Genomic DNA, 24,872 nt, shown 5'->3' on the forward strand with positions numbered 1-24,872 from the left:
CGCTGCGTGTCCCCCTCTCCCGCTGCCTGCAGCAGCTTGGGCTGGAAGGGCTTGTTTGCCATCAAACGCTGGCTGCTTATTGCGCCGTTGGACTCCAAGTAGCGACAGCTGCTTCCCGGCGGCGCAGCCATGTGCAGGGGGGGGGGGGGCGCTAGCGTGTGCCAGGCTCGCCTTATCTCCGGGCGGCGGGTGTCTCCCTGCTCCCCAGACCTGCCACGGGCTCGCGAGCTCCTGAGGGCAGCCCCCTGGCACTGTTACCAGCTTCCCTCCCCTGTTCTGGGGCCAGAGCGCTGGAGGGGGCAGCAGGAGTGGGGACCGGAGGAGGAGAGTCGGGTTCAAGGATCCTAAGGCCACGGGCTGGCAGCCTAAGACAGGGACGTGGCTTTTGACCTGTCCCCAGGGAGCGTCTGTCCTCCCGCCAGCCTGCTGAAGGGAGCTGAGGCTGCAAAGTGACATGCACCAGGGCGGCCGCGCAGCAGGCCTGGGCGATGCCAGGACTGGAGCGGGCAGGGGAGGGACTGGGTTCTGGCTCCAGCCCCCCGTGTTGCTGGGGTGAAGACAGCCTGCAAGAGGCCAGGAGACTAGCCCTGGTGCAGGCAAAGGGCCGGGCTGCTGTGGACAGCTGCATGGAAACGCCCCACCCCAAGGCCCTTTGTGTACTTCCCCCTGGAGTTGCCCTCGGGCCTGGCTCCCCCTGCTGCTCTCCCTGCCGGGCGGGTCAGTGCTCCCTCTGGGGCAGTGCTCGGCCTTCCCTTCCCGGGGGGTGCCCTATAGCTCCACTCAGCAGCAGGCTGAGCATGCAGTGGGGCTGCTGTGCTGGCCTCCGGGGCCTGCTTCTCCTCAGCGCCGGCCTGCAGGCGTGCTAGGCTGTCACCCGGAAACGGCTGGGACGGGGTGGGGGGCAAGGCACGGCCTTGGCTAGCTGGGCACTCGAGAGCGGCCAACGGCAGGCGGCAGCTGGGACGTGGATTGCACTGAGTGTATGGGAAATGCCACCCTGCTCCTTGCCAGGCATGGGCCGGGCACACCGCGCCCCTAGCCAAAGCACACGGAGGCTTGTGCCAGCCCCAGGGCTGCACGCTTGCTAATAGCCCCTGGGCGGGGGGATAGAAATGGCAAGGGAAAGAGAGGGGGGGCTCTGCCCCGGGTGCCAGGGCGGAGCTGGGCTGTGGCTGGGTGCTGCCATGCAGACCCCAGGGGCCTTTCTGCAAAGCGGCTGCGCAGTGTCCCAGCCAGCCTCCCAGTGGGGTGATGGCGTTCTGCCTCCTGCACCCCCGCCCTCTCGCCGCCTGGCCCGCAGCGTGCTGGGCCCTGCCTGCGTCACCATCCAAACCGGATCTCATCCCAATGCTGCCCCCCAGCGCCAGCCGTGCCCCGAGGAGCGACGGGGAAGGCTCTGCAGTCCCAGAGGCTTGGTTTCAATGGATCGGTTCTTTGTGGCACGGGCAGGAGCAGTGCCAGGGTCCGTGCCAGGCCCCTCCCTCCATCGCCCTGGGGCAGGGAGTCCACCCTGCTGCCCGCCTCTCGTACGTTGCATTTCCTGCCCCTAGCCTTGTGGCAAAGGTACGTTACCAGGGCAGCAGCTTCTGTTCCCAAGTGCAGGGCACCAAGGGGCTGATGTCATCGCTTTGTGTGCTCTGTGGGTGGGTCTGTCTCTCTGGATTGTCCGTGCCCACAGACCCAGCCCTGCCTTCCCCTGATCTTTGCAGAACGAGGCACTCCGAAGGTGGGAGTCCCGAGAACAGCAACGTGAGCTCTGAAAGCTGGAGCCCTTTAATCTAGAGGAGAGACAGCCGGGGCGAGGGGACAGCAGCCAGAGAGGCTCATATGTAAAAAGTTGTTCTAAAGTCCACGTCCACCCAGGACTGGAGCAGACGTACTGGCCCAAATCTGCAGCAAGGGAGGGTTCGTTTAGATATTTGGGAAAAGTGAAACTTTCACACTAGCTGGGTAAACTCTGGAGTTCGTGGCCAAGGGCGGTTGGGGATCTGCGGCCTTGGAGGCTTTGAAGAAGAGGCTGGACAAAGCCCTGGAGGCGGTGGGCTAGGTTTATTTGGCCCTGCCTTTAATTGCACGACTCGTCTCTCCAGGGCCCTGCCTTGCATCAGGGCTTGGGGCTGCACAGCGGAGGAGGCTGCTGTCCGCACACCCTCGCCAGGCATTGCAGAGGTTGGAAGGTGCGTGGTGACCGAGGCCGGAGGCTGCTGGACAAAGCAGTTGCGGCCTGGGGCAGTGGTTGCCGCTGCGTCTTGCTCCAGTGGGCAAGTGACCAGAGGTGGCCACTAGCCCCGTTCCCCTGACTTCTCAGATCGTCTGGCCTGACTCCCAGCTGAGTTGAGCTCTCACCAGGCCAACTGGGCCCCCACAATTAGTGAAGATTTTCAATTTTTGGCCTTAATCCAGGGGAGCTGACAGTCTCGCTGGGCCCCCAGACTAGGTGTGTGCATGGGGGGGCTCTGTGCTCCTGGAAGGGGTGGGGATTTGGGCAGAAGGGCTGGGGCCCAGGCCAGCATGGCTTAGCCAGATAGGGTGGGTGGGTCTGCTTCAGCCCTCTGGTCTGGCTAGGGCTGCTCCACCCTGGTGCTGGGCTGCTGCGGTCAGCCACAGCTAATGGTTAGGGAGGATTAACTAGTACGCCTAATGCTTACTGGCTAACTGGTTAACCTTTTACATCCCTACTTCGGTCTGGTTACAGCCACCAGGATCCAGCCTGACGGGTTCTAGTCTCATCTCTGGGAGGACAGTGACACCTAGTGATTAGAGCCGGACTAGCCCGTGACTCCGTGGCGCTGGATCTGTGTCACCACAAAGGGACTTGATGCTGAACTGCCTCTTTGGCATCCTTGTCAGGCTCAAAACTGCCCCTCGGCCGCTCCCCTGGCTCAGCCCTGCCCGCCACCGCCGTGCTGCCTCGTGCGAATGACATAGTCACAGTGGGAGAGACGAGACTGGCGCCACGGCTTGGGGGTGGCCCTGCTGCCGCGGCGGCTGACGCCCGCACTCCCGTTCCGGCGAGGAGGCTGTCGCTAACGGGGCGAGGGTGCAGAGAAACGGCAGCCGGATGACGAAAGGGTTACAAAGCCTGCCAGGCCCAGAGGGAGTGGCTGGAGGCTCCTCAGCTTAACAAAGAGACGATTAAGGGGGGATTTGGCTCTAGTCTTAGTACCTAGGTGGGGAACCACTAGTCACTGCCGGTTGCACCTCTCTAGTCCGGCATCCTTGGGCCCTGCCAGACCAGGGAATGTGCCGGACCACAGGAGGTCGGGGCTGTCTGGCAGCATCACCCCTGGGCTCTGTGGAGAGGGGTACAGTGGAGCTGAACCCCCGCAGCCAGGACTGCTGGCTGCAAACTAACTTTTTGGGGAACTTGGCCACACCCGGCCCAGGGGTGTTGCCAGACCGGCCCAGGGCGGCTCAGCCTGCAGTGGGCTTGGCAGGCCGGGGAGAGCCGGACCCAGCGGAGGCGAGGGGCCCCCTCAACCCTGGGAACCGAGCACCCCCAGGCTGGCTCCATCCCCGACCGCCTGGAAATCCCCGCGGGAGTCTCGCCAGGAGCCGGCGGGGGCGGGGCTCCGGCCTGCGCCGGGCGGGGGGGGGCGGCCCCCCCCAGCCTGCGGGGCTCCGAGCGGCCCCGCCCCCGTGGCCCGGCCGGGCCGCGCCATCCCCGGGGAGGGGCCGCCGGGGAGCGGTGCGCGCGGCGGGCCGGCGATGAGCTCATCGCGGTCTGGTGGCGGCGGAGCGCGGGGGGGCCGCTCGGCTCGGCTCGGCCGCTCGCTCCCTCCCTCCCCGTGACCCCGCCCGGCGACCCCCTTCCTCTGGCGGGCGGCACCATGCTGGGCGCGGCCGCGTGCGACTTTGGCGGGCAGCTGCTGGAGCTGCTGCGGCTGGCGGTGTGCGCCCGAGGTGAGCGCGGGGTGTGCGGGGCGGGGTGCGGAGGGGTGTGTCGGGCGGGGGTGTCGCGCTGTGCGGTTGTGTGCAGGGGTTGTACAGAGGGGAGTGCAGGGGTCTGTGTGTCGGGCGGGGGTGTAGCGGTGTGTGGTTGTGTGCAGGGGTTGTACAGAGGGGTGTGCAGGGGTCTGTGTGTCGGGCGGGGGTGTCGCGCTGTGTGGTTGTGTGCAGGGGTTGTACAGAGGGGTGTGCAGGGGTCTGTGTGTCGGGCGGGGGTGTCGCGCTGTGTGGTTGTGTGCAGGGGTTGTACAGAGGGGAGTGCAGGGGTCTGTGTGTCGGGCGGGGGTGTCGCGCTGTGCGGTTGTGTGCAGGGGTTGTACAGAGGGGTGTGCAGGGGTCTGTGTGTCGGGCGGGGGTGTCGCGCTGTGTGGTTGTGTGCAGGGGATGTACAGAGGGGTGTGCAGGGGTCTGTGTGTCGGGCGGGGGTGTAGCGGTGTGTGGTTGTGTTCAGGGGTTGTACAGAGGGGTGTGCAGGGGTCTGTGTGTCGGGGCGGGGGTGTAGCGGTGTGTGGTTGTGTGCAGGGGATGTACAGAGGGGTGTGCAGGGGTCTGTGTGTCGGGGTGGGGGTGTCGCGCTGTGTGGTTGTGTGCAGGGGATGTACAGAGGGGTGTGCAGGGGTCTGTGTGTCGGGCGGGGGTGTCGCGCTGTGTGGTTGTGTGCAGGGGATGTACAGAGGGGTGTGCAGGGGTCTGTGTGTCGGGGCGGGGGTGTAGCGCTGTGTGGTTGTGTGCAGGGGTTGTACAGAGGGGTGTGCAGGGGTCTGTGTGTCGGGGCGGGGGTGTAGCGCTGTGTGGTTGTGTGCAGGGGTTGTACAGAGGGGTGTGCAGGGGTCTGTGTGTCGGGCGGGGGTGTCGCGCTGTGTGGTTGTGTGCAGGGGTTGTACAGAGGGGAGTGCAGGGGTCTGTGTGTCGGGCGGGGGTGTCGCGCTGTGCGGTTGTGTGCAGGGGTTGTACAGAGGGGTGTGCAGGGGTCTGTGTGTCGGGCGGGGGTGTCGCGCTGTGTGGTTGTGTGCAGGGGTTGTACAGAGGGGAGTGCAGGGGTCTGTGTGTCGGGCGGGGGTGTCGCGCTGTGCGGTTGTGTGCAGGGGTTGTACAGAGGGGTGTGCAGGGGTCTGTGTGTCGGGCGGGGGTGTCGCGCTGTGTGGTTGTGTGCAGGGGTTGTACAGAGGGGTGTGCAGGGGTCTGTGTGTCGGGCGGGGGTGTCGCGCTGTGTGGTTGTGTGCAGGGGTTGTACAGAGGGGTGTGCAGGGGTCTGTGTGTCGGGCGGGGGTGTCGCGGTGTGTGATTGTGTGCAGGGGATGTACAGAGGGGTGTGCAGGGGTCTGTGTGTCGGGGCGGGGGTGTCGCGCTGTGTGGTTGTGTGCAGGGGTTGTACAGAGGGGAGTGCAGGGGTCTGTGTGTCGGGCGGGGGTGTCGCGCTGTGCGGTTGTGTGCAGGGGTTGTACAGAGGGGAGTGCAGGGGTCTGTGTGTCGGGCGGGGGTGTCGCGGTGTGTGGTCGTGTGCAGGGGTTGTACAGAGGGGTGTGCAGGGGTGTAGCGGTGTGTGGTTGTGTGCAGGAGTTGTACAGGGGGGAGTGCAGGGGTCTGTGTGTTGGGGCGGGGGTGTCGCGCTGTGTGGTTGTGTGCAGGGGTTGTACAGAGGGGTGTGCAGGGGTCTGTGTGTCGGGGCGGGGGTGTCGCGCTGTGTAGTTGTGTGCAGGGGTGTAGCAGTGTGTGGTTGTGTGCAGGGGTTGTACAGAGGGGAGTGCAGGGGTCTGTGTGTCGGGGCGGGGGTGTAGCGGTGTGTGCTTGTGTGCAGGGGTTGTACAGAGGGGTGTGCAGGGGTCTGTGTGTCGGGGCAGGGGTGTCGCGCTGTGTGGTTGTGTGCAGGGGTTGTACAGAGGGGTGTGCAGGGATGTAGCAGTGTGTGGTTGTGTGCAGGGGTTGTACAGAGGGGAGTGCAGGCGTCTGTGTGTCGGGGCGGGGGTGTAGCGGTGTGTGGTTGTGTGCAGGGGTTGTACAGAGGGGAGTGCAGGGGTCTGTGTGTCGGGGCGGGGTGTCGCGCTGTGTGGTTGTGTGCAGGGGTTGTACAGAGGGGTGTGCAGGGGTCTGTGTGTCGGGGCGGGGGTGTCGCGCTGTGTGGTTGTGTGCAGGGGTTGTACAGAGGGGAGTGCAGGGGTCTGTGTGTCGGGGCGGGGGTGTAGCGCTGTGTGATTGTGTGCAGGGGTTGTACAGAGGGGTGTGCAGGGGTGTAGCGGTGTGTGATTGTGTGCCGGGGATGTACAGAGGGGTGTGCAGGGGTCTGTGTGTCGGGGCGGGGGTGTAGCGGTGTGTGGTTGTGTGCAGGGGTTGTACAGAGGGGGGTGCAGGGGTCTGTGTGTCGGGGCGGGGGTGTCGCGCTGTGCGGTTGTGTGCTGGGGTTGTACAGAGGGGTGTGCAGGGGTGTAGCGGTATGTGGTTGTGTGCAGGGGTTGTACAGGGGGAGTGCAGGGGTCTGTGTGTCGGGGCGGGGGTGTCGCACTGTGCGGTTGTGTGCAGGGGTTGTACAGAGGGGTGTGCAGGGGTGTAGCGGTGTGTGGTTGTGTGCAGGAGTTGTACAGGGGGGAGTGCAGGGGTCTGTGTGTCGGGGCGGGGGTGTCGCGCTGTGTGGTTGTGTGCAGGGGTTGTACAGAGGGGTGTGCAGGGGTCTGTGTGTCGGGGCGGGGGTGTCGCGCTGTGTGGTTGTGTGCAGGGGTTGTACAGAGGGGTGTGCAGGGGTGTAGCAGTGTGTGGTTGTGTGCAGGGGTTGTACAGAGGGGAGTGCAGGGGTCTGTGTGTCGGGGCGGGGGTGTAGCGGTGTGTGGTTGTGTGCAGGGGTTGTACAGAGGGGAGTGCAGGGGTCTGTGTGTCGGGGCGGGGTGTCGCGCTGTGTGGTTGTGTGCAGGGGTTGTACAGAGGGGTGTGCAGGGGTCTGTGTGTCGGGGTGGGGGTGTCGCGCTGTGTGGTTGTGTGCAGGGGTTGTACAGAGGGGAGTGCAGGGGTCTGTGTGTCGGGGCGGGGGTGTCGCGCTGTGTGATTGTGTGCAGGGGTTGTACAGAGGGGTGTGCAGGGGTGTAGCGGTGTGTGATTGTGTGCAGGGGATATACAGAGGGGTGTGCAGGGGTCTGTGTGTCGGGGCGGGGGTGTAGCGGTGTGTGGTTGTGTGCAGGGGTTGTACAGAGGGGTGTGCAGGGGTCTGTGTGTCGGGGCGGGGGTGTCGCGCTGTGTGGTTGTGTGCAGGGGTTGTACAGAGGGGAGTGCAGGGGTCTGTGTGTCGGGGCGGGGGTGTAGCGCTGAGTGGTTGTGTGCAGGGGTTGTACAGAGGGGTGTGCAGGGGTGTAGCGGTGTGTGATTGTGTGCAGGGGATGTACAGAGGGGTGTGCAGGGGTCTGTGTGTCGGGGCGGGGGTGTAGCGGTGTGTGGTTGTGTGCAGGGGATGTACAGAGGGGTGTGCAGGGGTCTGTGTGTCGGGGCGGGGGTGTCGCGCTGTGTGGTTGTGTGCAGGGGTTGTACAGAGGGGAGTGCAGGGGTCTGTGTGTCGGGGCGCGGGTGTAGCGGTGCGTGATTGTGTGCAGGGGTCGTACAGAGGGGTGTGCAGGGCTGTGTGTGTTGGGGTAGGGGTATAGAGGGGTGTGCTGTGGGTGGGTGGGTGCAGGGGGGGACGTGCATATCTTGTGGGTAACCACCGATCTAGTCACTGCTTCCACGCTGGCCTGGCCAGTGCCCCGCCCTGAGGTGCCCGGGGTTCTCCATGCCCAGCAGACTCCCCTGAGGTATCTCCCTGCAGCCTGGGCATGGGTGGGGGGCGGCATGGGGGGGCTGAGCCGCAGCCTGGCCGGGGTACTGGCGTTTCACTGCCCTCTGGCTCTCACTGTTGTGTAGATTGGCCCCGGGTTTCCATTGCCCTTTGAAGGGATTGGCGCGGGCATGGAGGGGCTGGGCTGGGCGAGCTTTTGTTGTGCTGGGCCGGTCGGACGGGAGGTGGCAGTGTGAGAAAGGGGAGACCCAGGAGGTGCCCACCAGCCGCTTCCCCAGGTGTGTGGGCTGGGGGGGTTGTTGGGGGGGGGAGGTTGAGCCCTTCAGCCAGGGGCCAGCAGGTTGCTGCCAGCGAGCGTGCCATCCTGTGCCAGGCAGAGCTGCTGGGGCGTGGCTGGGCCCGTTTGCAGACTCGTGGTGGGTCCCGGTGTGGCTGCAGCTGCCTGCAGAGGTCCCACGTGTTGGCTGGGAGGAACGCTCTGCAGGCTGGACCATGTGCGGCCCGGCGCCTCGCTCGGGCTTAGCTCCGCCACCGTCAATCCAGAGAGCCACGTCAGGCTCTGCAAAGCTGGGCACGCCGGGCTGCAGCAGGCCAGGCCAGCGCAAACCCTCTGGAGCAGGGCTGGCTGCCTCGGCTCGGACCACAGGGAGCTGGGGTCCAGCCCCGCTCTCGGCTCAGCTCGTTCCCCCCCCCCCCCCGGGGCTTCTGTGGGGAGCAGCTTGCTGCCCCAGCGCCTGTGAGGTCCCCTCCCCCCCCCAGGAGAAGCCTGGCCGGGGGGAGGGGAGCAGGGCCTCAGGCACAGAACTGTCTGAGCAGGACCCTCCTGGCTTCCTCAGCCTGTTCTTGGGGGTCCCCCACCCCCTTGCCTGGGAGCACCCCACAGGCTGCACTGTGACCCACCCTCCCGGCCCCGCTCTTGGGGATTTACGCTCCCCCTCCCCTTCTCTGGGTTCTATCCAGGCCACCCCCATCCTGGTCCCACCCTTCCCTCAGGGCTTAGGGACATCACGAGCCTTCCCATGGCAACCGACGGTGATGTCATAAGTCCAGCATTATGACTTCACCCAAGAGGCTGGTGGAGGGGGCGTGGGGGAGAGGGAGGGAGCAAGCAATGGGGAGGGGCTTGCCGTGGGGAACCCCCCATCTCTCAGCCCCCACTGCTCTGTGGGGTCTGGCTCCGCTCCGGGGGCTGCATCCTGCACCCTGGTGCTGAGCACTGTTTCAGCACGGTGCTGTTTGCTGTGGCCCCACTAGCCAGCGGGTACGTCTGAGGGCGCAGGGGCCTGCCGGCCAGGATGGGGGCTGGGACTTTCCGGCGAGTTTGTAGCTAGCAACTGTCCCTAGAGCGTGGTGCGATACAGCCGAAGGGGGTATGTGGGGCCGTCGCCCTGCCTCTCGGCTCTCTGTGTCCGGTGGGGTCCCCTCCCTCCAGCCTCACCTCAGCCCTGTACCTGATATACTTCGTGAAAGGGCCCTGGGTCTGTGATGGGGCCCAGCGCTTGCCCTCCCTCGGCTCAGCCAGGGCTGCCTGCGCCAAGCTGTGCCCAACCAGGTGCCAGCCCCCGCCTTGCTCCTGGTGCGTCATCTACACCTGGGCAGAGTTGGTGCAGCCTCAGCCCACCCCTCAGGGGCCAGGCCAGTCTGCAAACGCGGCGCTGCCCTGGGTCCCAGGGTGCCCCCGCCCTGGGCACTGCCAGCTCATTAACAGCAGCCACTTCTGAGCGGCACCTGCTCCCTGCCCCTGGGCTCTGTGGAACCAGCTGGGGTGCTCAGGGGCTGCCAGGGCCCAAGGGTCTGAGAAGGAACCGAGCTCAAAGTCTGCGGGCTCCCCCTGCAAGCCCGTCTCAGGTTCAGGGCGGGTGCCCTTCCCTGCTGCGGGTGGGAGGCTGCTCATAGAGGGAGCCCCGGGCCGGGGGGCCGCATGTGGCAGCAGGCCCCGGGCTTTATGCTGCAGGTTTTCTGCAGCGTCTCCCCTCCCACCGTAAGAGCTGCCTCTCCTGGGGGTGCTCCCCTGGGCCTGTGCTCACCCCTGCTGCTAGCCACAGGGAGGGGCTGCGCAAGGCACCAGAGCGCTGCCCACACCCCCTCGCCATGTCCCTTCCATGGCAGGGCGGGAGCTGCCTTGCCCTGCTAAGCCGCCAGCACAATGGGCCGCTTGTCGCCTGCTCCCGGCCCATGCCCCGCGAGCGCTTCCCCACGAGGCTACGGGGGAGCAGAGTCCAGGGCTGCTGGGCTCCGGTGTGATGCTACCAGGCCCATCCAGGGGCTGTGCCTACCCCACGACTGCCTGGGTGGGCAGCAGAACTGCTGGTTCCCTGCTCTAACCAATAGGCACCATGCCCCCAAGAGGCCCTGCTCCCTGCACCGCAGGCGTGCAGCAGCCCCTGGTGGGCCCGTCGGATGGGAGCAGCCGGCCCCTGTGGCAGGCAAGCTGAGGTCTTTGCTGCTCATTCGTGTCCTGTGGGGCGGGGGCGGAGGGCGAAGCGGCTGTGTGGGGTAAATCCCCTCGCCAGGCCTGGCCCCCCTGGAACTCCCCACAGCACAGGCACCGTCTGGGGAGCACCTGTGCCCCTCCCCCCTCCCCCCGCCCACACGCTCCCCCGGGGAGCCGGGCGCAGAGCTCCCCACAGGTGCAGTTACCAAGCAACCACCCACCTTGCGGCCACAGCAGCCTGCAGGTGCTGCGCTGTTAACGCCTTAGCTGCTAGCGGAGACGGGTCACAGCGGCTGTGGGCACACCCGGGGGGGGGAGGGGCTGAGCCTGAGCAGCACCAGAGGCTGCAGCACTGGGCCACACCCAGCCAGGCCAGCGGCTTCCCTGTGGCCCTGGGATTGCAGACCCCCGCCCAGCTGTGTTGGCAGGCAGGTCTGAGGTGGCAGGGGAGGCAGGAGCCGCCTGTGAGGTTGGCTCCTTTGGCACCCAGACGCACCCTTTGTCACAGGACCAAAACCGGCGGCGCTTGGGCACCGGCAGCAGGGGGCGCTCTCCAGCGTGCTTAGCCCCCCGCCCCGCCAGCCTGGGCACTGCCCCTTGTCGGCTCTCCAGGAGCACATGGGGTCCCAGGTTAGTGGGGAGACAGCTGTGGGCCAGCCGGACAGCTCTCACCAGCAGAGACTGGTGCAAGAAGAGAGATTTCTTCCCCCGCTTCTCAGGTGTGTCCCGGGCCCAGCCTTGCCTCCCGCTCTGCCTCTCACATGCAGCCCAGGACCCGCCAGTAGCCCTCCGGCCTGCTGATGCAAGGGGCTCGCACTCCTGGCTGGGATAAGGAGAAGGGATTTGGCATTCTCCTGTGTGCTATCGAATCCAGTCCGGGCAGGCTCCCTGCCACAGATGTCAGTGTCTCTGCACGAGGCCCTCTTTGTCCGCGGGAGGAGAGGAGCAGCATGCACGTTTCATCTGTTCCAGGCCTTCCCCAAAGGGCCGGTGCCCCAGCTGTGGCTGCAGGCTAGGGATGCAAAGGGGTAACTGGTTAACATTGCCTTGCGGTTAATCAGCACCCAGCCAAGCTGGAGCAGCCCCCCTCCCCCCAGCAGTGCATTGCAGTACCCAGTTAAACACAGAGTTCAACCAATTAACATTGTAAATGGGATTTTACATCCTTCCTGCAGGCAGCGTCTCCCTGCGAGTGACTCGTGTTTCTCAACCAGTGGTACGAGTACCCTTAGGGGTACTTGAGAGAACTGAACAACACAACTGAAATTTGGAGAAAACTGAATTTTTGTTTTAAGTTTTACAGCACTTTATTATGTATGTACTTTTTACACCCAAAAATTTCATCACCCGCCCGGCTACGATTAAGTTGTTTGAACAAGTGTGTTGCAATGGTAGAAAAAAAAATTGTGTGTTTGAAAACTGGAGGTATTGGGGGTACTTGTAATTTTTTTTGAAAAAGAGGCACTTTATAAAAAAAAAAAAGGTGGCCTGCCACAGGCTAGCTGGGTACGAGAGGCTCTGTGACACATGCAGGGGTGACGCTCTCAGCCAATTTCACTTTCCCAGTGGCTGTAAAATGTAGGCACCTACCAGGCACGTGTCTGGGGTTTTTCTCCTTTAACAATGTGTGTGCTCCCCACACTTGTTGTGGAATGGCGTTGGGTGGCGCTAGGTACCTGCTTCGCTGATGGATATTTTGGGACCAAACAAACCCCAGACTCTAATTAGTTGAATTAATTCAGATTTTACCCACTTCCCGTGTCTGCCAAAAGCTGTTAATTGATGCAGATTTAGGACTCAGATTTTCATGTGCACAGATGCTGGGAAATACAACTGTTGGGTTCTCCTAACGTGTGTGAGTGTGTGTTTACGAGACGCAGTGCAGGGTGGGAGGGTCAGCCGAGCAGCTCGCCGCCTGTTGGGGAAACCTCTCGGGTCGGTACAATCAGACAGATGTGCAGGGCTGGGGCTGTTGCACTGCAGTTGGCAGAGCCGCACGTGCAGCGCTTTGTGCTTGGCAAGCGAGGGTGGGCTTGGCGACTGATCTCCGAACTGCTCCCTTCCTTGCTTCCAAGGGACTGGTCCGGGTGCTGTCGCGGCTCAGCCGTCTCTGGTGTTTCCGCTGGAACGGTACCGCATCGGTGTTGTACCTGGCGGCCCACCCTTGCTGCACAGGTGCGCTAGGTGTTTGAGCTGGGACGCTTGCCCCCGGGACTCTGCTGCGGGCCAGGAAGTGAGCAGCAAAGGGGCCCGTTGAGCAGATCGCTGGCCTGCAAACTGGCCTGTGTTAAGCGCCTTCGATGACCGGGGCTGGTCAGAGCTGAGCAGTGCAGCTGGAGAAGGTGAGACGCTTGCAGCCAATCGCTCCCCAGTGCTGGGCAGTCGGGGGGCTGTTCGCAGAACTCGCTGAGCAGCTGGGAAGGGGGGTATGTTGAAGGAAACGCTAAACTCCTCAGATGATTCAGGGAAGCAGGGCACTAGATCTGTTGGTGCAGTGCCTACTGCTCCTGTCCACAGCTGGGGTGCCTGGGCCCTGCTGTAATAGATAATGCACAGCCGGCTGCAGGTCCACACCTGGAGTGCCAGGGTCCTACCGTAATACCTGTAATAGACAATGCACAGTAGGCTCCTGGTCCACATCTCGGGTGCTGGGTCCTACCGTAATACCTGTAATAGATAATGCACAGCCCCTAGCACAGTGGGTTCCTGGGCCATGTCTGGGGTTCTGAGTCCTACCGTAATACCTGTAATAGATAATGCACATTGGGCTCCTGGTCCATGGCTGCGGTGCTGGGTCCTACTGTAATAGAGAATGCGCAGTGGGTTCCTGTCCACGGCTAGACGCTATGGGATACCAATAATCCGTCTGGAGAGACCGTCCAACCTGGTGCCTCTGGCTCTGGGCCGTGCAGAGCCAGGTTCCCAGCCGCCTTCCTGTTGCTTTGCCATTCGGAAGAGGCCGAACGTTTACTGTTTAACCAAGATGGCGAATGCTCAGAGTGGGCCCCTGAAGCTGCTAGTGTCTCAAGCAAGGTTGCTCCCGAGTGCCTGGCTGGGGGCCCGCCCCACTGAGAAGTGCCCCAAGCCCTCCAGTGCAGGGCACAGCACCCGGAGGTGCCACCTGCTGGGCTGGGGGAGAGCTGTCCACCAGCCTGACTTCTGCCTGGCCCTGGGACTGGTGTGTCTGCCCCGCCCCGTCCCGCCCCCTAGGATCCTACGCCAGGGTGGGACTGGAGGGTGCTGCAGTCCTGTGACACAGTGATCTGAGGCACCAACTCTGAGCGAGGTTGGAAATTGGGCAACATCCAGTGTGATGGGTTGAATCACAGAAATGCTGCTGATCATGCCATTGCCAGCCCCCTTCCTGCCCTCAGGGGCTCCCCACCACCCTGTCGTTCTGGGCCAGATCCTCTGGTCTCCCTCAGCCAAGGCACAATGTGAGGTTACCACTCCCCTGCAGAGCAACACAGACACTGAACCAGGTCAGCTCCGGGAGGGCTCAACACCCAGGAAACCAGCCCACACTTGGGACCAGAACCTTACGTGGATCTGTCTTATGTGGTGTAAAAAATGTCACACAGAGAAAGCTCATAAGGTTCACCCCCTGTGTCAATGAAAGAGAGAGATGCACAGTGGTTGCTTCCCCCAGCCAACAATTATTTCCACTGGGCCTGATAATAAACAAAAGTGTTTTATTAAGTATGAAAAGGAGGATTTAAGTGGTTGCAGGTGGATGCGGAGTAAAGTAAGTTACTAAATTAAAACTCGTTACATGCAAAGTCTTACACATAACAGCTGTTTTCTCTCAGGTAAAAGGCTTTAAGTCAGAGTTGATCTTTACTCTGGCCTGGGTCTACAGCTTTTTCAGAGTCCTTCGTTGTCAGGTATCCTCTTAGGGTGGGCCAGCCAGTCTTGAATCCAGCTGAAGACAATGGACTGATGGCTCCCCATTGCTTAAATAGACTTTCCCCCAGTTGTTTGCCCCCACCCCTCCATCCCCATGGAAAAATACCAGGTTCGAGATGGATTCCTGGACCAGGTGGCATGATCACATGTCTTTCTAGGCCCAACCACATGTTTGGACTTACAGGACAAACATGGCCATTCCTAGGTTGTTGATTTTGAGTACTGAGTCATTAAGTACCTTAGTATTGCTAGTGGCCTCATTAGCACATTTAGAATTCACACTTGATATGTCTGACTTCACATACAAGAATTATACATGCACAAACAGGGGCTACGTCTACACTGGCATGATTTTGCGCAAGAACTCTTTTGCGGAAGAGTCCTTGTGCAAAAACTCTTCCAGAAGAGCGTCTTTACTGGCATGTGCTTTTGCACAAGAGCATCCATGGCAGTGTAGACGCTCTCATGCGCAAGAAAGCTCCGATGGCCATTTTAGCCATCGGGCTTTCTTGCCCAAGAAATTCATGTTGCCTGTCTCCACTGGCCTCTTGCGCAAGAACAGTTGCCCAAGAGGGCTTATTCCTGAGCAGGAGCATCATAGTTCTTGTGCAAGAAGCCCTGATTTCATACATTAGAACGTCAGTGTTCTTGCGCGAGAACTCGCGGCCAGTGTAGACAGGCAGTAAGTTTTGGCGCAAAAGCAGTCGCTTTTGCGCAAGATCGTGCCAATGTAGACACAGCCAGGGTGTGCACATTCAGCAGATTGCAACTGTAAAATTGGTATGTTACGTGACCTGTTTTGCATAAAGCACCTTTGAGTTATGAACGAGTTAGGTCCCAAACACTAGGTCGTCACTTGATCTGTTCATAAGTCGGCTCACATTCACTTACGTACGGCCGCGCTGTTCGTAACTGCGGATTTCATTTGTAACTCGGGCTCCAGCTGTATAGGAGGTTGGTTGTAAATACGAACGGTCGTAAGTTGATGCGTTCGTAACTCGGGGACCGGCTGTATCCATTAGCTAATTTTCATAAATTGGGGGGGGCATGACAACTAGCCAGTCCAGTGGGGCTCTCCGGATTCTGGGCACTGAGTCCCCCTCTGGCTGCAGTCCCTCAGGGCTCTTCCTGTCCCAGCAGCCCCTGGGCTGAGACGCTGCAGTCCCAGCCAGGCCCCGCACGCTGCAGAGACCCTGGGGCCACAGAGCAGCCTGGGCATCGCTTACCCGGCAGGGCCAGTAGCTGGCGAGAGATGTCACCTGGAGGCTGGCAAACTCCAGGGCTGAGCTGAGGGGAGCACGGCCCCTTGGCGTCTCTGCCGGGGGAGCAGTGAGCCATGGGCCTGTCTCCTTGGCCCACCTGGCACAGGTGGCCTGCCCCTTCCCAGGCGCCCGGAGGGGCTGGCTGGAGTCTCTGCCTATGGGGTTCTGATCATCCCTGCTCCGTCCTGGCAGCTGCATTTTCTCCCTTGCTCTGAGGGATCTGCTTGGGTTGGGGAGGGGCTGTCTCCTGACTAGGCCTCCGTGCAGGGCACTGGGGGGCTCCCCACCACTTCCCTTAGCTGGGGGCGAGCCAGGCCTTGCTGGGGAGGGTGGAGAAGGGCGCTGCAGCTGCAGTACATAGACCGGCAGGTGGCTGCGTGGATGGGGGGCATCTGGGGCTGAGGGGTGCAGAGTGGAGCTCCAAGGACTGGGGTGGGGGTGGGCTGGGGCTGTCCCCCACCTCCAGGGCGTGCTTGGGGTGACAGCCTTGTCCTGGGGTGCGAGCAGAGGATTGCCTTGGGGAAAGGCAAACCTGGCCCCTTCCTCAAGACTCCTGTGCCCTCCCCAACCCCAGTTCTCCTTGGCACTGCTTCCCCCCAACCCCATTCTCCCTGGCACTGCTCCCCCCCCACCCCCGGCCTTTCTGGCACTGCTCCCCTTCCCACCCTGTTCTCCCTGGCACTGCTCCCCCCCCCTCCGGCCTTTCTGGCACTGCTCCCCTTCCCACCCTGTTCTCCCTGGCACTGCTTCTCCCCCCAGCAGGCTCCAGGTGCTCTGGGGAGGGCTCCTTTCCCTCCCCTGGCTGGCTCCAGGGTGTCCTAGGACGGTGCCCAGCCCCAGGGGTGGGCGAGCCGCAGTGGGGCTCCCAGAGGAGGCTGTGGGTCCCTCCTGGCCCTGACTGGCCTCTGCTCCCCTCAGGGATCGCGGTGGATAAGGACGGGGCGACGCTGCCCCTGGAGGAGGAGGCAGATGAGGTGGGCTTGGCGTACCGGGCCCCGGAGAAGAAGAGCCTCCGGGAGATCCAGCAGCTGGACCGGGACGACGAGAGCTTGAACAAGTACAAGAGGGCGCTGCTGGGGCCCGTCCCTGTGGCTGTGGGTAAGGTCCTGGCCTGGCGGGGAGGGGGAGGGGGAGTCTGGCGCATGGGGCTGCGCCCACAAGTCCATTGTGGGTCCTCCCCTTGGGGCCGGTTCGAAGGGACCCTGGTCGCTTTCCACCCATCACTGGGCGCGGCTGACCCGTGTCAGGCCCCGCTGGCGGTCTCCTTGGTTATGCTCTGGCCGGGGTGGTTTCCATAGTAACGCTGAGAGCGCCCTGGTACCTTTTCTTTGTAGGTGACAGATGGAGCCCCTAAGGCCTAGACCCACGGCCAAGGCCCCGAGCGGGCAGTGCCGGGCGGTGGCTGGGCTGTCCCCCCAGGCGGCTGTCCTGCCCCTGCCCACGCTGGTGCCCACTTCCTGTGCCCCACCTGGGCAGCTGGCAGCAGCGCCCCTCCTTTGGCACGAGGGTGAGGGGGGGGCGAGAGTCCCCGAGTTAGCCAGCCTGGAGGGGGGGCAGGACTTTCTCACCCGTGAACCACGGGCCTGGGTCTGCGGCGCTGTGTGGGGACACACCCAGGCGGCCCCTGGAGGCAGGCTGGGCAGAGCGCGACTCAACGCCCTCGTGGCGGGCACCCAAGAGCTGCGCCAGTGGCCTTTGTCCTCCGCAACCCCCCCGCGAGGTCACTGCAGGCGGCAGGGGGGGAGCACCGACCCCAGCGACAGAGACGCCCCGATGGTTCGATTGTTCCCTACCCCAGTTTCTCCAGAGCTCCGTCCGGTCTGCTCTGACCTCCCCCGGCCCCTGGGGTTGCCGCCTTCTCTCTGGGGGAAACCGGCCGTCCCGAGAGGAGTGTCGCGGGTGCCTGGGCCCACCCAGGCGGGTGCGTTTGTTTCCGAGCAGAGCGTTTCGGTCTCCTGCCTGCAGGCGCCCCAGTCCCCCGCCTCCCGGCACCTCGCCCCTCCCCACGGGCCCGCCAGGGCAGTCGCGGTTTGAAGGCAGGGCAGACGCACCGGTGCGACGTGGCCGGCGGGTTTCGCTGCCGGAGCTTGGACAGCGTCTTGCAGGGCTGCGCCTCCAGGGGGCGTTAGCAATGGGCACGTCCCAGATCTCCCCCTCCACACCTGGCTGTGCCTCCCGCCAGCCCCCCCGGGGGTGTCAACAGCCAACATGGGCCCTTGGGTAAAGTGTGGGGGAGCTCTGTGCTCCTGGAAGGGGTGGGTCCAATGCAGCCAGCCCTCCACGCCACCCGGACACCCCCCTCCAGTCTTTAGATCCACCCAGAGCAGGCCCCCCCCAAGCTGGGAATATGGGCTCTGGGGTAGGGGTTTGGGGTGCAGGAGGGGGCTGAGGGTTTGGGGTGCCAGAGGGTTGGGTGCAGAGAGGACGAGGGCTTTGGCTAGGGGGTGAGCTCGGGCGTGGGGCCAGAGATGAAGGGTTTGGGGTGCAGAAGGCGCCTGGGACCAAGGCAGGTTCTGCTCGCCCCAGCACCACACGCCTCCCAGAAGTGGCCGCTAGGTCCCTGTGGCTGCTCCGGGCAGAGGTGGGGGCGCTGGGGTAGGGTCCCTGGAGCCGATGGTGGATTCGCATTCATGGGGCGCACAGGGATGGCTGCCGATGGGGGTGCTGTGCCTGCGTCTCTTCTGAGCGCCGTGCCAGGTACCTGCCCCGTTGGGCGCGGGTGGGGCAGGTTGAGAGCGCTGCGGGTAGGACGGGCACGCCGGGGCAGCTGGCCGGGCGGCTCTGTCGGCAAGAAACTGCTTAAGGGAAAGCCGGGGCCGGGAATCGGCATCACCCAGCGACCAACTCTACCCCTCCTGCCTTCTCTAGATCCCAGTGCGTCCAGTGTCACCTTGACGAGACTGACGCTGCTGTGTGACCAGGCCCCAGGGCCCGTCGCCATGGACTTAACAGGTGAGCGGGGCCAGCCCAGCGTGCCCTCTGGCTGGGGCAAGGATGGGGGGCAGGGGAGCCCCCCCCCACACACCTGGGAGATCCTCCCATCGGGGCAGGGTGGGGGGACAAGGAATCAGGCCTCATTCGCCCTCGGCCTGTCCCTGCTCCTAGGCGGTCACATCCCGGGGGGCACGGTCTGGCTGCCTGCGCCCCCGTGGCTGGGCCGAGGCGGGCTCTGGGCCCGGGCGGGTTGGGGCTGAGGTGACGGCTCTTCTCTCGCTGGCGCAGGGGACCTGGAGGCGCTGAAGAGCCAGGCGTTCATGCTGAAGGAGGGGGCGGAGTACAGAGTGAAGATCTCGTTCAAGGTGAGGGCCCAGCTGGGCCTGGCGCGCTCGCTGCCTGCCTGCCGGTCCGCGAGTGCCAGGCCAGGCGCCCCGGGAGCAGCTGTCCTGGGCTGGCCTCGCCAGCACGTCCCACGCAGCCCCTGCCCTGCAGAGAGGAGCTGAACCGGCTGGCTGCCCTGTGTCCCCCTCGAGGCCCCTGGCGCTGGCTGGCTGGAGCATGCCCCGCTGCCTGTGCCCGGGGCGGCTGGGGGTGGGAGCCGCTGTGGAGAGGCCCCGTGCAGAGCGCTGCTGGGTGCGTGGCGCAGGGGGCTCGCACCGCGGGGGGAATGGGGGCAGCGTCACCAGCGAGCAGGACCTGGGGCGGATGGGCCCCCGTCTGCCGGCTGAGAGCTCGGGGAGTGTCACGCAGCGGCCCCGCAGCTCTGCCCAGACCGGGCACTTCCTGCCCCCGTGGCCGGAGAAGCCGGCTAGCTCCCAGCAGCCAGAGTGGTTCTGTGCCCTGCTGCCCCCCCCCGTGCACGCCCCTCCCCAGGCTGCTCCCTGCCAGGTCTCCAGAGGGCGCATTGGGCCCTGGGGCGGGTGCAGGGAGCCCCCCTGACCTGCCCCTTCCGCCCTGCAGGTGAACAAGGAGATTGTCTGTGGCCTGCGGTATCTGCATCACGCCTATAGGAAAGGCTTGAAAGGTGAGTCTGCACCTGGGGCAGGCGGGCTGCAGGCCTGGGGCCGAATCCGGCCTGGCGTGCGTGGGGCTCGGGGGGCCCGGCCCGGTGTGCGTGGGGCTCGGGGGGCCCGGCCCGGCCCGGCGTGCGTGGGGCTCGGGGGGCCCGGCCCGGCGTGCGTGGGGCTCGGGGGGCCCGGCCCAGTGTGCGTGGGGCTCGGGGGGCCCGGCCCGGCGTGCGTGGGGCTCGGGGGGCCCGGCCCGGCGTGCGTGGGGCTTGGGGGGCCCGGCCCGGCGTGCGTGGGGCTCGGGGGGCCCGGCCCGGCCCGGCGTGCGTGGGGCTCGGGGGGCCCGGCCCGGCATGTGCGGCAAGTTCTCCAGGTGCTGGTCAAGCACTCTGGCCCCGCCCCTTGCAGCCCAAGTCCCGCCTTTTGGAGCCCCTCCTCTGCTGCCACCTAGTGGCTGCTCCAGAGCGCCCCCCCCTCCCCCACCACGCATGCTGACGCTCCCCTCTCTCTGCCCAGTGGATAAGGACGTCTACATGATGGGCAGCTATGGGCCGCGCGCCGAGGAGTACGAGTTCCTGACCCCCCCGGAGGAGGCCCCCAAGGGCGTGCTGGTGCGGGGCACCTACCACATCAGATCCTGCCTCACCGATGACGACCGGACGGAGCATCTCTCCTGGGAGTGGCACCTCTGCATAGCGAAGGACTGGAAAGATTGAAGCCCCCCATGTCCCCCCCAATCCAGACTCGAACCTTACCATGAATGAGGGGAGCCTGAGCCTCCCTGCAAACACAAGGGCTCTGGGGCCGCTGCCGGGCCTGGCCAAGTCAGGCAGCCGAACAGGGCACTGCCCCCTCCCCCCCCCCCAGCTTTTCTGCCATTTGCAGCCCAGCCTCAGCCATACCCCCCCCCCCCCCAATACCACCCAGGCTCCTGAGTCCTCGGCTGTGCTGCTCCCTGGCTGTCCTCAGCCCCCCGCTCTGCCTCCACCTCTACTTTGCCAGGGATTCCCTTCCCCCTAGATGCTGCTGCCACCCGCTAGGGGCCGAGCCCACCCCCCCCTCAGCACGGCCCAGGGCCTCCTGCCGCTTCCACAAGACTCTTCCACCCAGCTGCTCCCCAGGGTCACCCCCTTGCTGCAGGCGGGTCTCGTCTCAGCGTTAGCTGCCCAGGGCGCTCCTCCCCTCTGTGCCAGCCTGAGGAGCAGCCGGAGGGTTAGTGGCTTAGCCCAGCTCTCCCAGTGCCGGCTGCACGTGGCAAGGCCCTGTCAGTCGGCCTCTCCAGGTGTCCCTCCCTGGGGAAGCTGCTGCCCCCCCTCACCAGGGGCTGCCTGTTGTGGCCAGGCCTGACTGCCCCCCTCCACTCGGGGCAGACCCGCCTCTTGCCACACAAGCAGCCCGAGCCTGACAAAGCCCAGGGCCCATGGCACGGGATTCGCCCTGCGGGGAGCGGGCCCTCCGGCGGGCTCTGTGGAGCCAGGTTAGTTTTCACACGGACTCTGGCGTGGCCCGTGGCCCTTCCACCACTAGCGGCCGTGTCGTAGCTCTGGCTGGGGACATCCTGCCGGTGCAGGGGGCTGGAGCAGCTCACAGCTCTGGGCCCCCGGTTCCCCCAGCCCGTGCTGGGCACACGTGGCCCCCAACGCAGCTGTACCGGCCCTTCCTCCCCTGCCCTGCTGATACCGCTGGCTGTGTGCTTACTCCTTGCCATTAAACGTTCCTGCCTTCTCCTGGCCTGCGCCCGCGGCGCCCTGCTTCCTTCACACCTGCTGGGACGGGGCGCTGCCCCCTCCCCTTCGTTACCAGCACCCAACGGGCACGGGGACAGGCAGTGCTAGGGCGCTGGCAGGTCCCACCCTCGCTGGAGAGAAGGGAGCGTGCGGCCCTCGTCCCTGCCTTCCAAGAAGGCTAATGGCATAATAGGGGGCATTAGGAGGAGCAGTGCCAGCAGATCCAGAGAAGCGATTATTCCCCTTTATTCGGCTCTGGTGAGGCCACATCTGGGGTATTGTGTCCAGTTCTGGGCCCCCCACTGTAGAAAGGCTGTGGATGAATTGGAGAGGATCCAGCGGAGGGCGACCAAAATGATTAGGAGGCTGGAACACATGACCTATGAGGAGAGGCTGAAGAATTTGGGTTTGTTCAGTCTGCAGAAGAGAAGAGTGAGGGGGGATTTGACAGCAGCCTTCAACTCCCTGAAGGGGGGTTCCAGAGGGGATGGAGAGAGGCTGTTCTCAGTGGGGGCAGATGGCAGAACAAGGAGCAATGGGCTCACGTTGCAGTGGGGGAGGTCTAGGTTGGATATTAGGAAAAACTCTTTCCCTAGGCGGGTGGGGAAGCCCGGGGCTGGGTTCCCTGGGGAAGTAGTGGAGTCTCCATCCCTAGGGGTGTTTAAGTCTCTGCTTGACAAAGCCCTGGCTGGGCTGATTGAGTTGGGGTTGGTCCTGCCTGGGGCAGGGGGCTGGACTCGATGACTCCTGAGGTCTCTTCCAGCTCTGGTTCTGGCTGGAGGGCTACGATCCGAGCAGGCACCGTGAGGGCCCCACCTCCCCTTCCCTAGTAAGGCTCCGAGAGGGAGGCTGTTGAGGCCAGTTTTAACACAGACACCCCAGCAGGTTCCTGGGGTGTGCCCCACACAGCCGGGATCTCCCCTTGGATGGGGCGTGGCCAGGCCCGGCTGCTGGCTAAGTGCCTGGGTGCCAGCTGGCCATGGCTGCCTCGCCCCCCCCCCCCCCCCCGGCCTGTGTTCCCATGCCCCAGGGCTGGCCCTGCACTTGGGGCCGGGCTCGTTTCTGGCCTTCGTGCCTTCCGGGGGCCCATGACTCTCAGTGGTGGCTCCTTGCTGCACCCCACAGTGCTGCACCGCCAGCCCCCTGCAGTGAAGGGCTGGGCGTGTCACCCTGGGCCAGTGGCCAGCTCTCTCCCCCGGGCACCTCGCGCCAGGCCCTCAGCCCCCAGGACACCCAGCTGGGGGGCACAACACCAAAGGGTCCACCTGCACAGCCTGGCCAGGACCATCCCCATGCACCCTGCCAGGCACCCAGCCCTGTCACCCCTCCACCCAGTGCTGGGCACCCACCCTGTCACCCCCTCCAGCCACTGCCGGGTGCCCACCCCTACCCCCTCCACCCAGGGCTGGGCACCCACCCCTCCCCAGCACCAGGCACCCACCCTGTCACCCCCTCCACCCGGTCCTGGGTGCCCACCTCTACCCCCCCTCCACCCAGTGCTGGGTGCCCACCTCTACCCCCCCACCCAGTGCCGGGTCCCATCCCTACCACCACCCCAGTGCTGGACGCCAATTCCTGTCACCCCCTCCATGCAGTGCCAGGTGCCCATCCCTGTCCCCCCCAGTGATGGCTGTGTGTGAAGTTCTTGCGCTTCTGCCTCTTGAGGCAGGTGCCCATCCCCGTTATCCCCACGGGCTCCTCTCGGGCGCCCATCCCACTGCCACCCCGATACACCCTGCCGGGCGCCCAACCCCCTCACACACACACCCTGCCAGGCGCCCATCCCACTGCCACCCCGATACACCCTGCCAGGTGCCCAACCCCCTCACACACACACCCTGCCAGGCGCCCATCCCACTGCCACCCCGATACACCCTGCCGGGCGCCCAACCCCCTCACACACACACCCTGCCAGGCGCCCATCCCACTGCCACCCCGATATACCCTGCCGGGCGCCCAACCCCCTCACACACACACCCTGCCAGGCGCCCAACCCCCTCACACACACACCCTGCCAGGCACCCATCCCTGCTACCCCGATACACCCTGCCAGGCGCCCAACCCCCTCACACACACACCCTGCCAGGCACCCATCCCTGCTACCCTGATACACCCTGCCAGGCGCCCAACCCCCTCACACACACACCCTGCCAGGCGCCCATCCCACTTCCACCCCGATACACCCTGCCAGGCGCCCATCCCACTTCCACCCCGATACACCCTGCCAGGCGCCCAACCCCCTCACACACACACCCTGCCAGGCGCCCATCCCTGCTACCCCGATACACCCTGCTAGGTGCCCAACCCCCTCACACACACACCCTGCCAGGCACCCATCCCTGCTACCCCGATACACCCTGCCAGGCGCCCAACCCCCTCACACACACACCCTGCCAGGCGCCCAACCCCCTCACACACACACCCTGCCAGGCGCCCATCCCTGCCACCCCGATACACCCTGCCAGGCACCCAACCCCCTCACACACACACCCTGCCAGGCGCCCATCCCTGCCACCCCGATACACCCTGCCAGGCGCCCAACCCCCTCACACACACACCCTCCCAGGCGCCCATCCCTGCCACCCTGATACACCCTGCCAGGTGCCCAACCCCCTCACACACACATCCTGCCAGGCGCCCATCCCACTTCCACCCCGATACACCCTGCCAGGCGCCCAACCCCCTCACACACACACCCTGCCAGGCGCCCATCCCACTTCCACCCCGATACACCCTGCCAGGCGCCCATCCCACTTCCACCCCAATACACCCTGTCAGGCGCCCAACCCCCTCACACACACACCCTGCCAAGCGCCCATCCCTGCTACCCCGATACACCCTGCCAGGTGCCCAACCCCCTCACACACACACCCTGCCAGGCACCCATCCCTGTCACATCCTCATGCACCCCTGCTGGATGGTCATTCCTCTGGCGCACACATACCCTCTGTTGGTTCCGGAGTAGCACCGGTCCCTGTCACCCACAGCCCCCCGCCCGGCGCCCATCCCTGCCGCCTGCATCCTCCCTGCCGGGTGTCCTGTCAGACGCTCCCAGTCCTTGGCCCTGCCATCGCTACTAGGGAACGCCGGCAGTGCCTGGGCCACACTGGTGCTGTATTGGGACAAGGGCCCTGTCTCGGGGCAGGCCGGCAGCCAGCAAGGCTGTGGTAGGGGCCATGCGCCCAGGTTGTGCGCAGCGCTGCCTCTCAGCGGGCAGGGCAGGGCTCCTGCTCCCAGCCCAGAGCTCAGGCAGGTTCCCTGGGAGGCAGCTGGGCAAGGACATTGCAAGCTGCTGCCCACCCTCCACTGGTCCTTTGGTGGGACCGAGTCCTGGTGCAGGAGGCCACTGAGCCCTGGCCATGGGGGTGAGCGTGGTAGGAGCTGCGTCCGGGGGGGGAGGGGGGTGCACAGCGGGATCTGTGCCCGGAGGAGGGAGCCGGGGGACCTGTGCCCAAGGGAGGGTGCCGGGGGAGCTGCTCCCAGCCCCAGGGCCCAGTGCCGGGGGAGCTGCTCTCAGCCCCGGGGCCCAGTGCCGGGGGAGCTGCTCCCAGCCCCGGGGCCCAGTGCCAGGGGGGCTGCTCCCAGCCCCAGGGCCCAGTGCCGGGGGAGCTGCTCCCAGCCCCGGGGCCCAGTGCCGGGGGAGCTGCTCCCAGCCCCGGGGCCCAGTGCCAGGGGGGCTGCTCCCAGCCCCGGGGACCAGTGCCAGGGGGGCTGCTCTCAGCCCCGGGGCCCAGTGCCGGGGGAGCTGCTCTCAGCCCCGGGGCCCAGTGCCGGGGGAGCTGCTCTCAGCCCCGGGGCCCAGTGCCGGGGGAGCTGCTCCCAGCCCCGGGGCCCAGTTCCGGGGGGGCTGCTCTCAGCCCCGGGGCCCAGTGCCGGGGGGGCTGCTCTCAGCCCCGG

At 65.0% G+C, this 24,872-nt stretch overlaps 1 protein-coding gene across 1 annotated transcript; it reads left to right on the top strand.

Moving 5' to 3' along the window:
• The first annotated feature begins 3,665 nt into the window (after positions 1-3,665).
• On the top strand, positions 3,666-20,984 carry ARHGDIG (Rho GDP dissociation inhibitor gamma). The gene is made up of 6 exons (XM_075899156.2): positions 3,666-3,903; positions 16,223-16,402; positions 18,173-18,256; positions 18,527-18,603; positions 19,202-19,265; positions 19,765-20,984. The coding sequence occupies exons 1-6, from the start codon at positions 3,831-3,833 to the stop codon at positions 19,962-19,964; spliced, it is 678 nt and encodes a 225-aa protein (XP_075755271.2). The 5' UTR covers positions 3,666-3,830; the 3' UTR covers positions 19,965-20,984.
• Positions 20,985-24,872: the final 3,888 nt, after the last annotated feature.

This window comes from Pelodiscus sinensis, chromosome 15 (genome assembly GCF_052426305.1).
Source record: "Pelodiscus sinensis isolate ZL-2025 chromosome 15, ASM5242630v1, whole genome shotgun sequence".
Classification (NCBI taxonomy): domain Eukaryota; kingdom Metazoa; phylum Chordata; order Testudines; family Trionychidae; genus Pelodiscus; species Pelodiscus sinensis.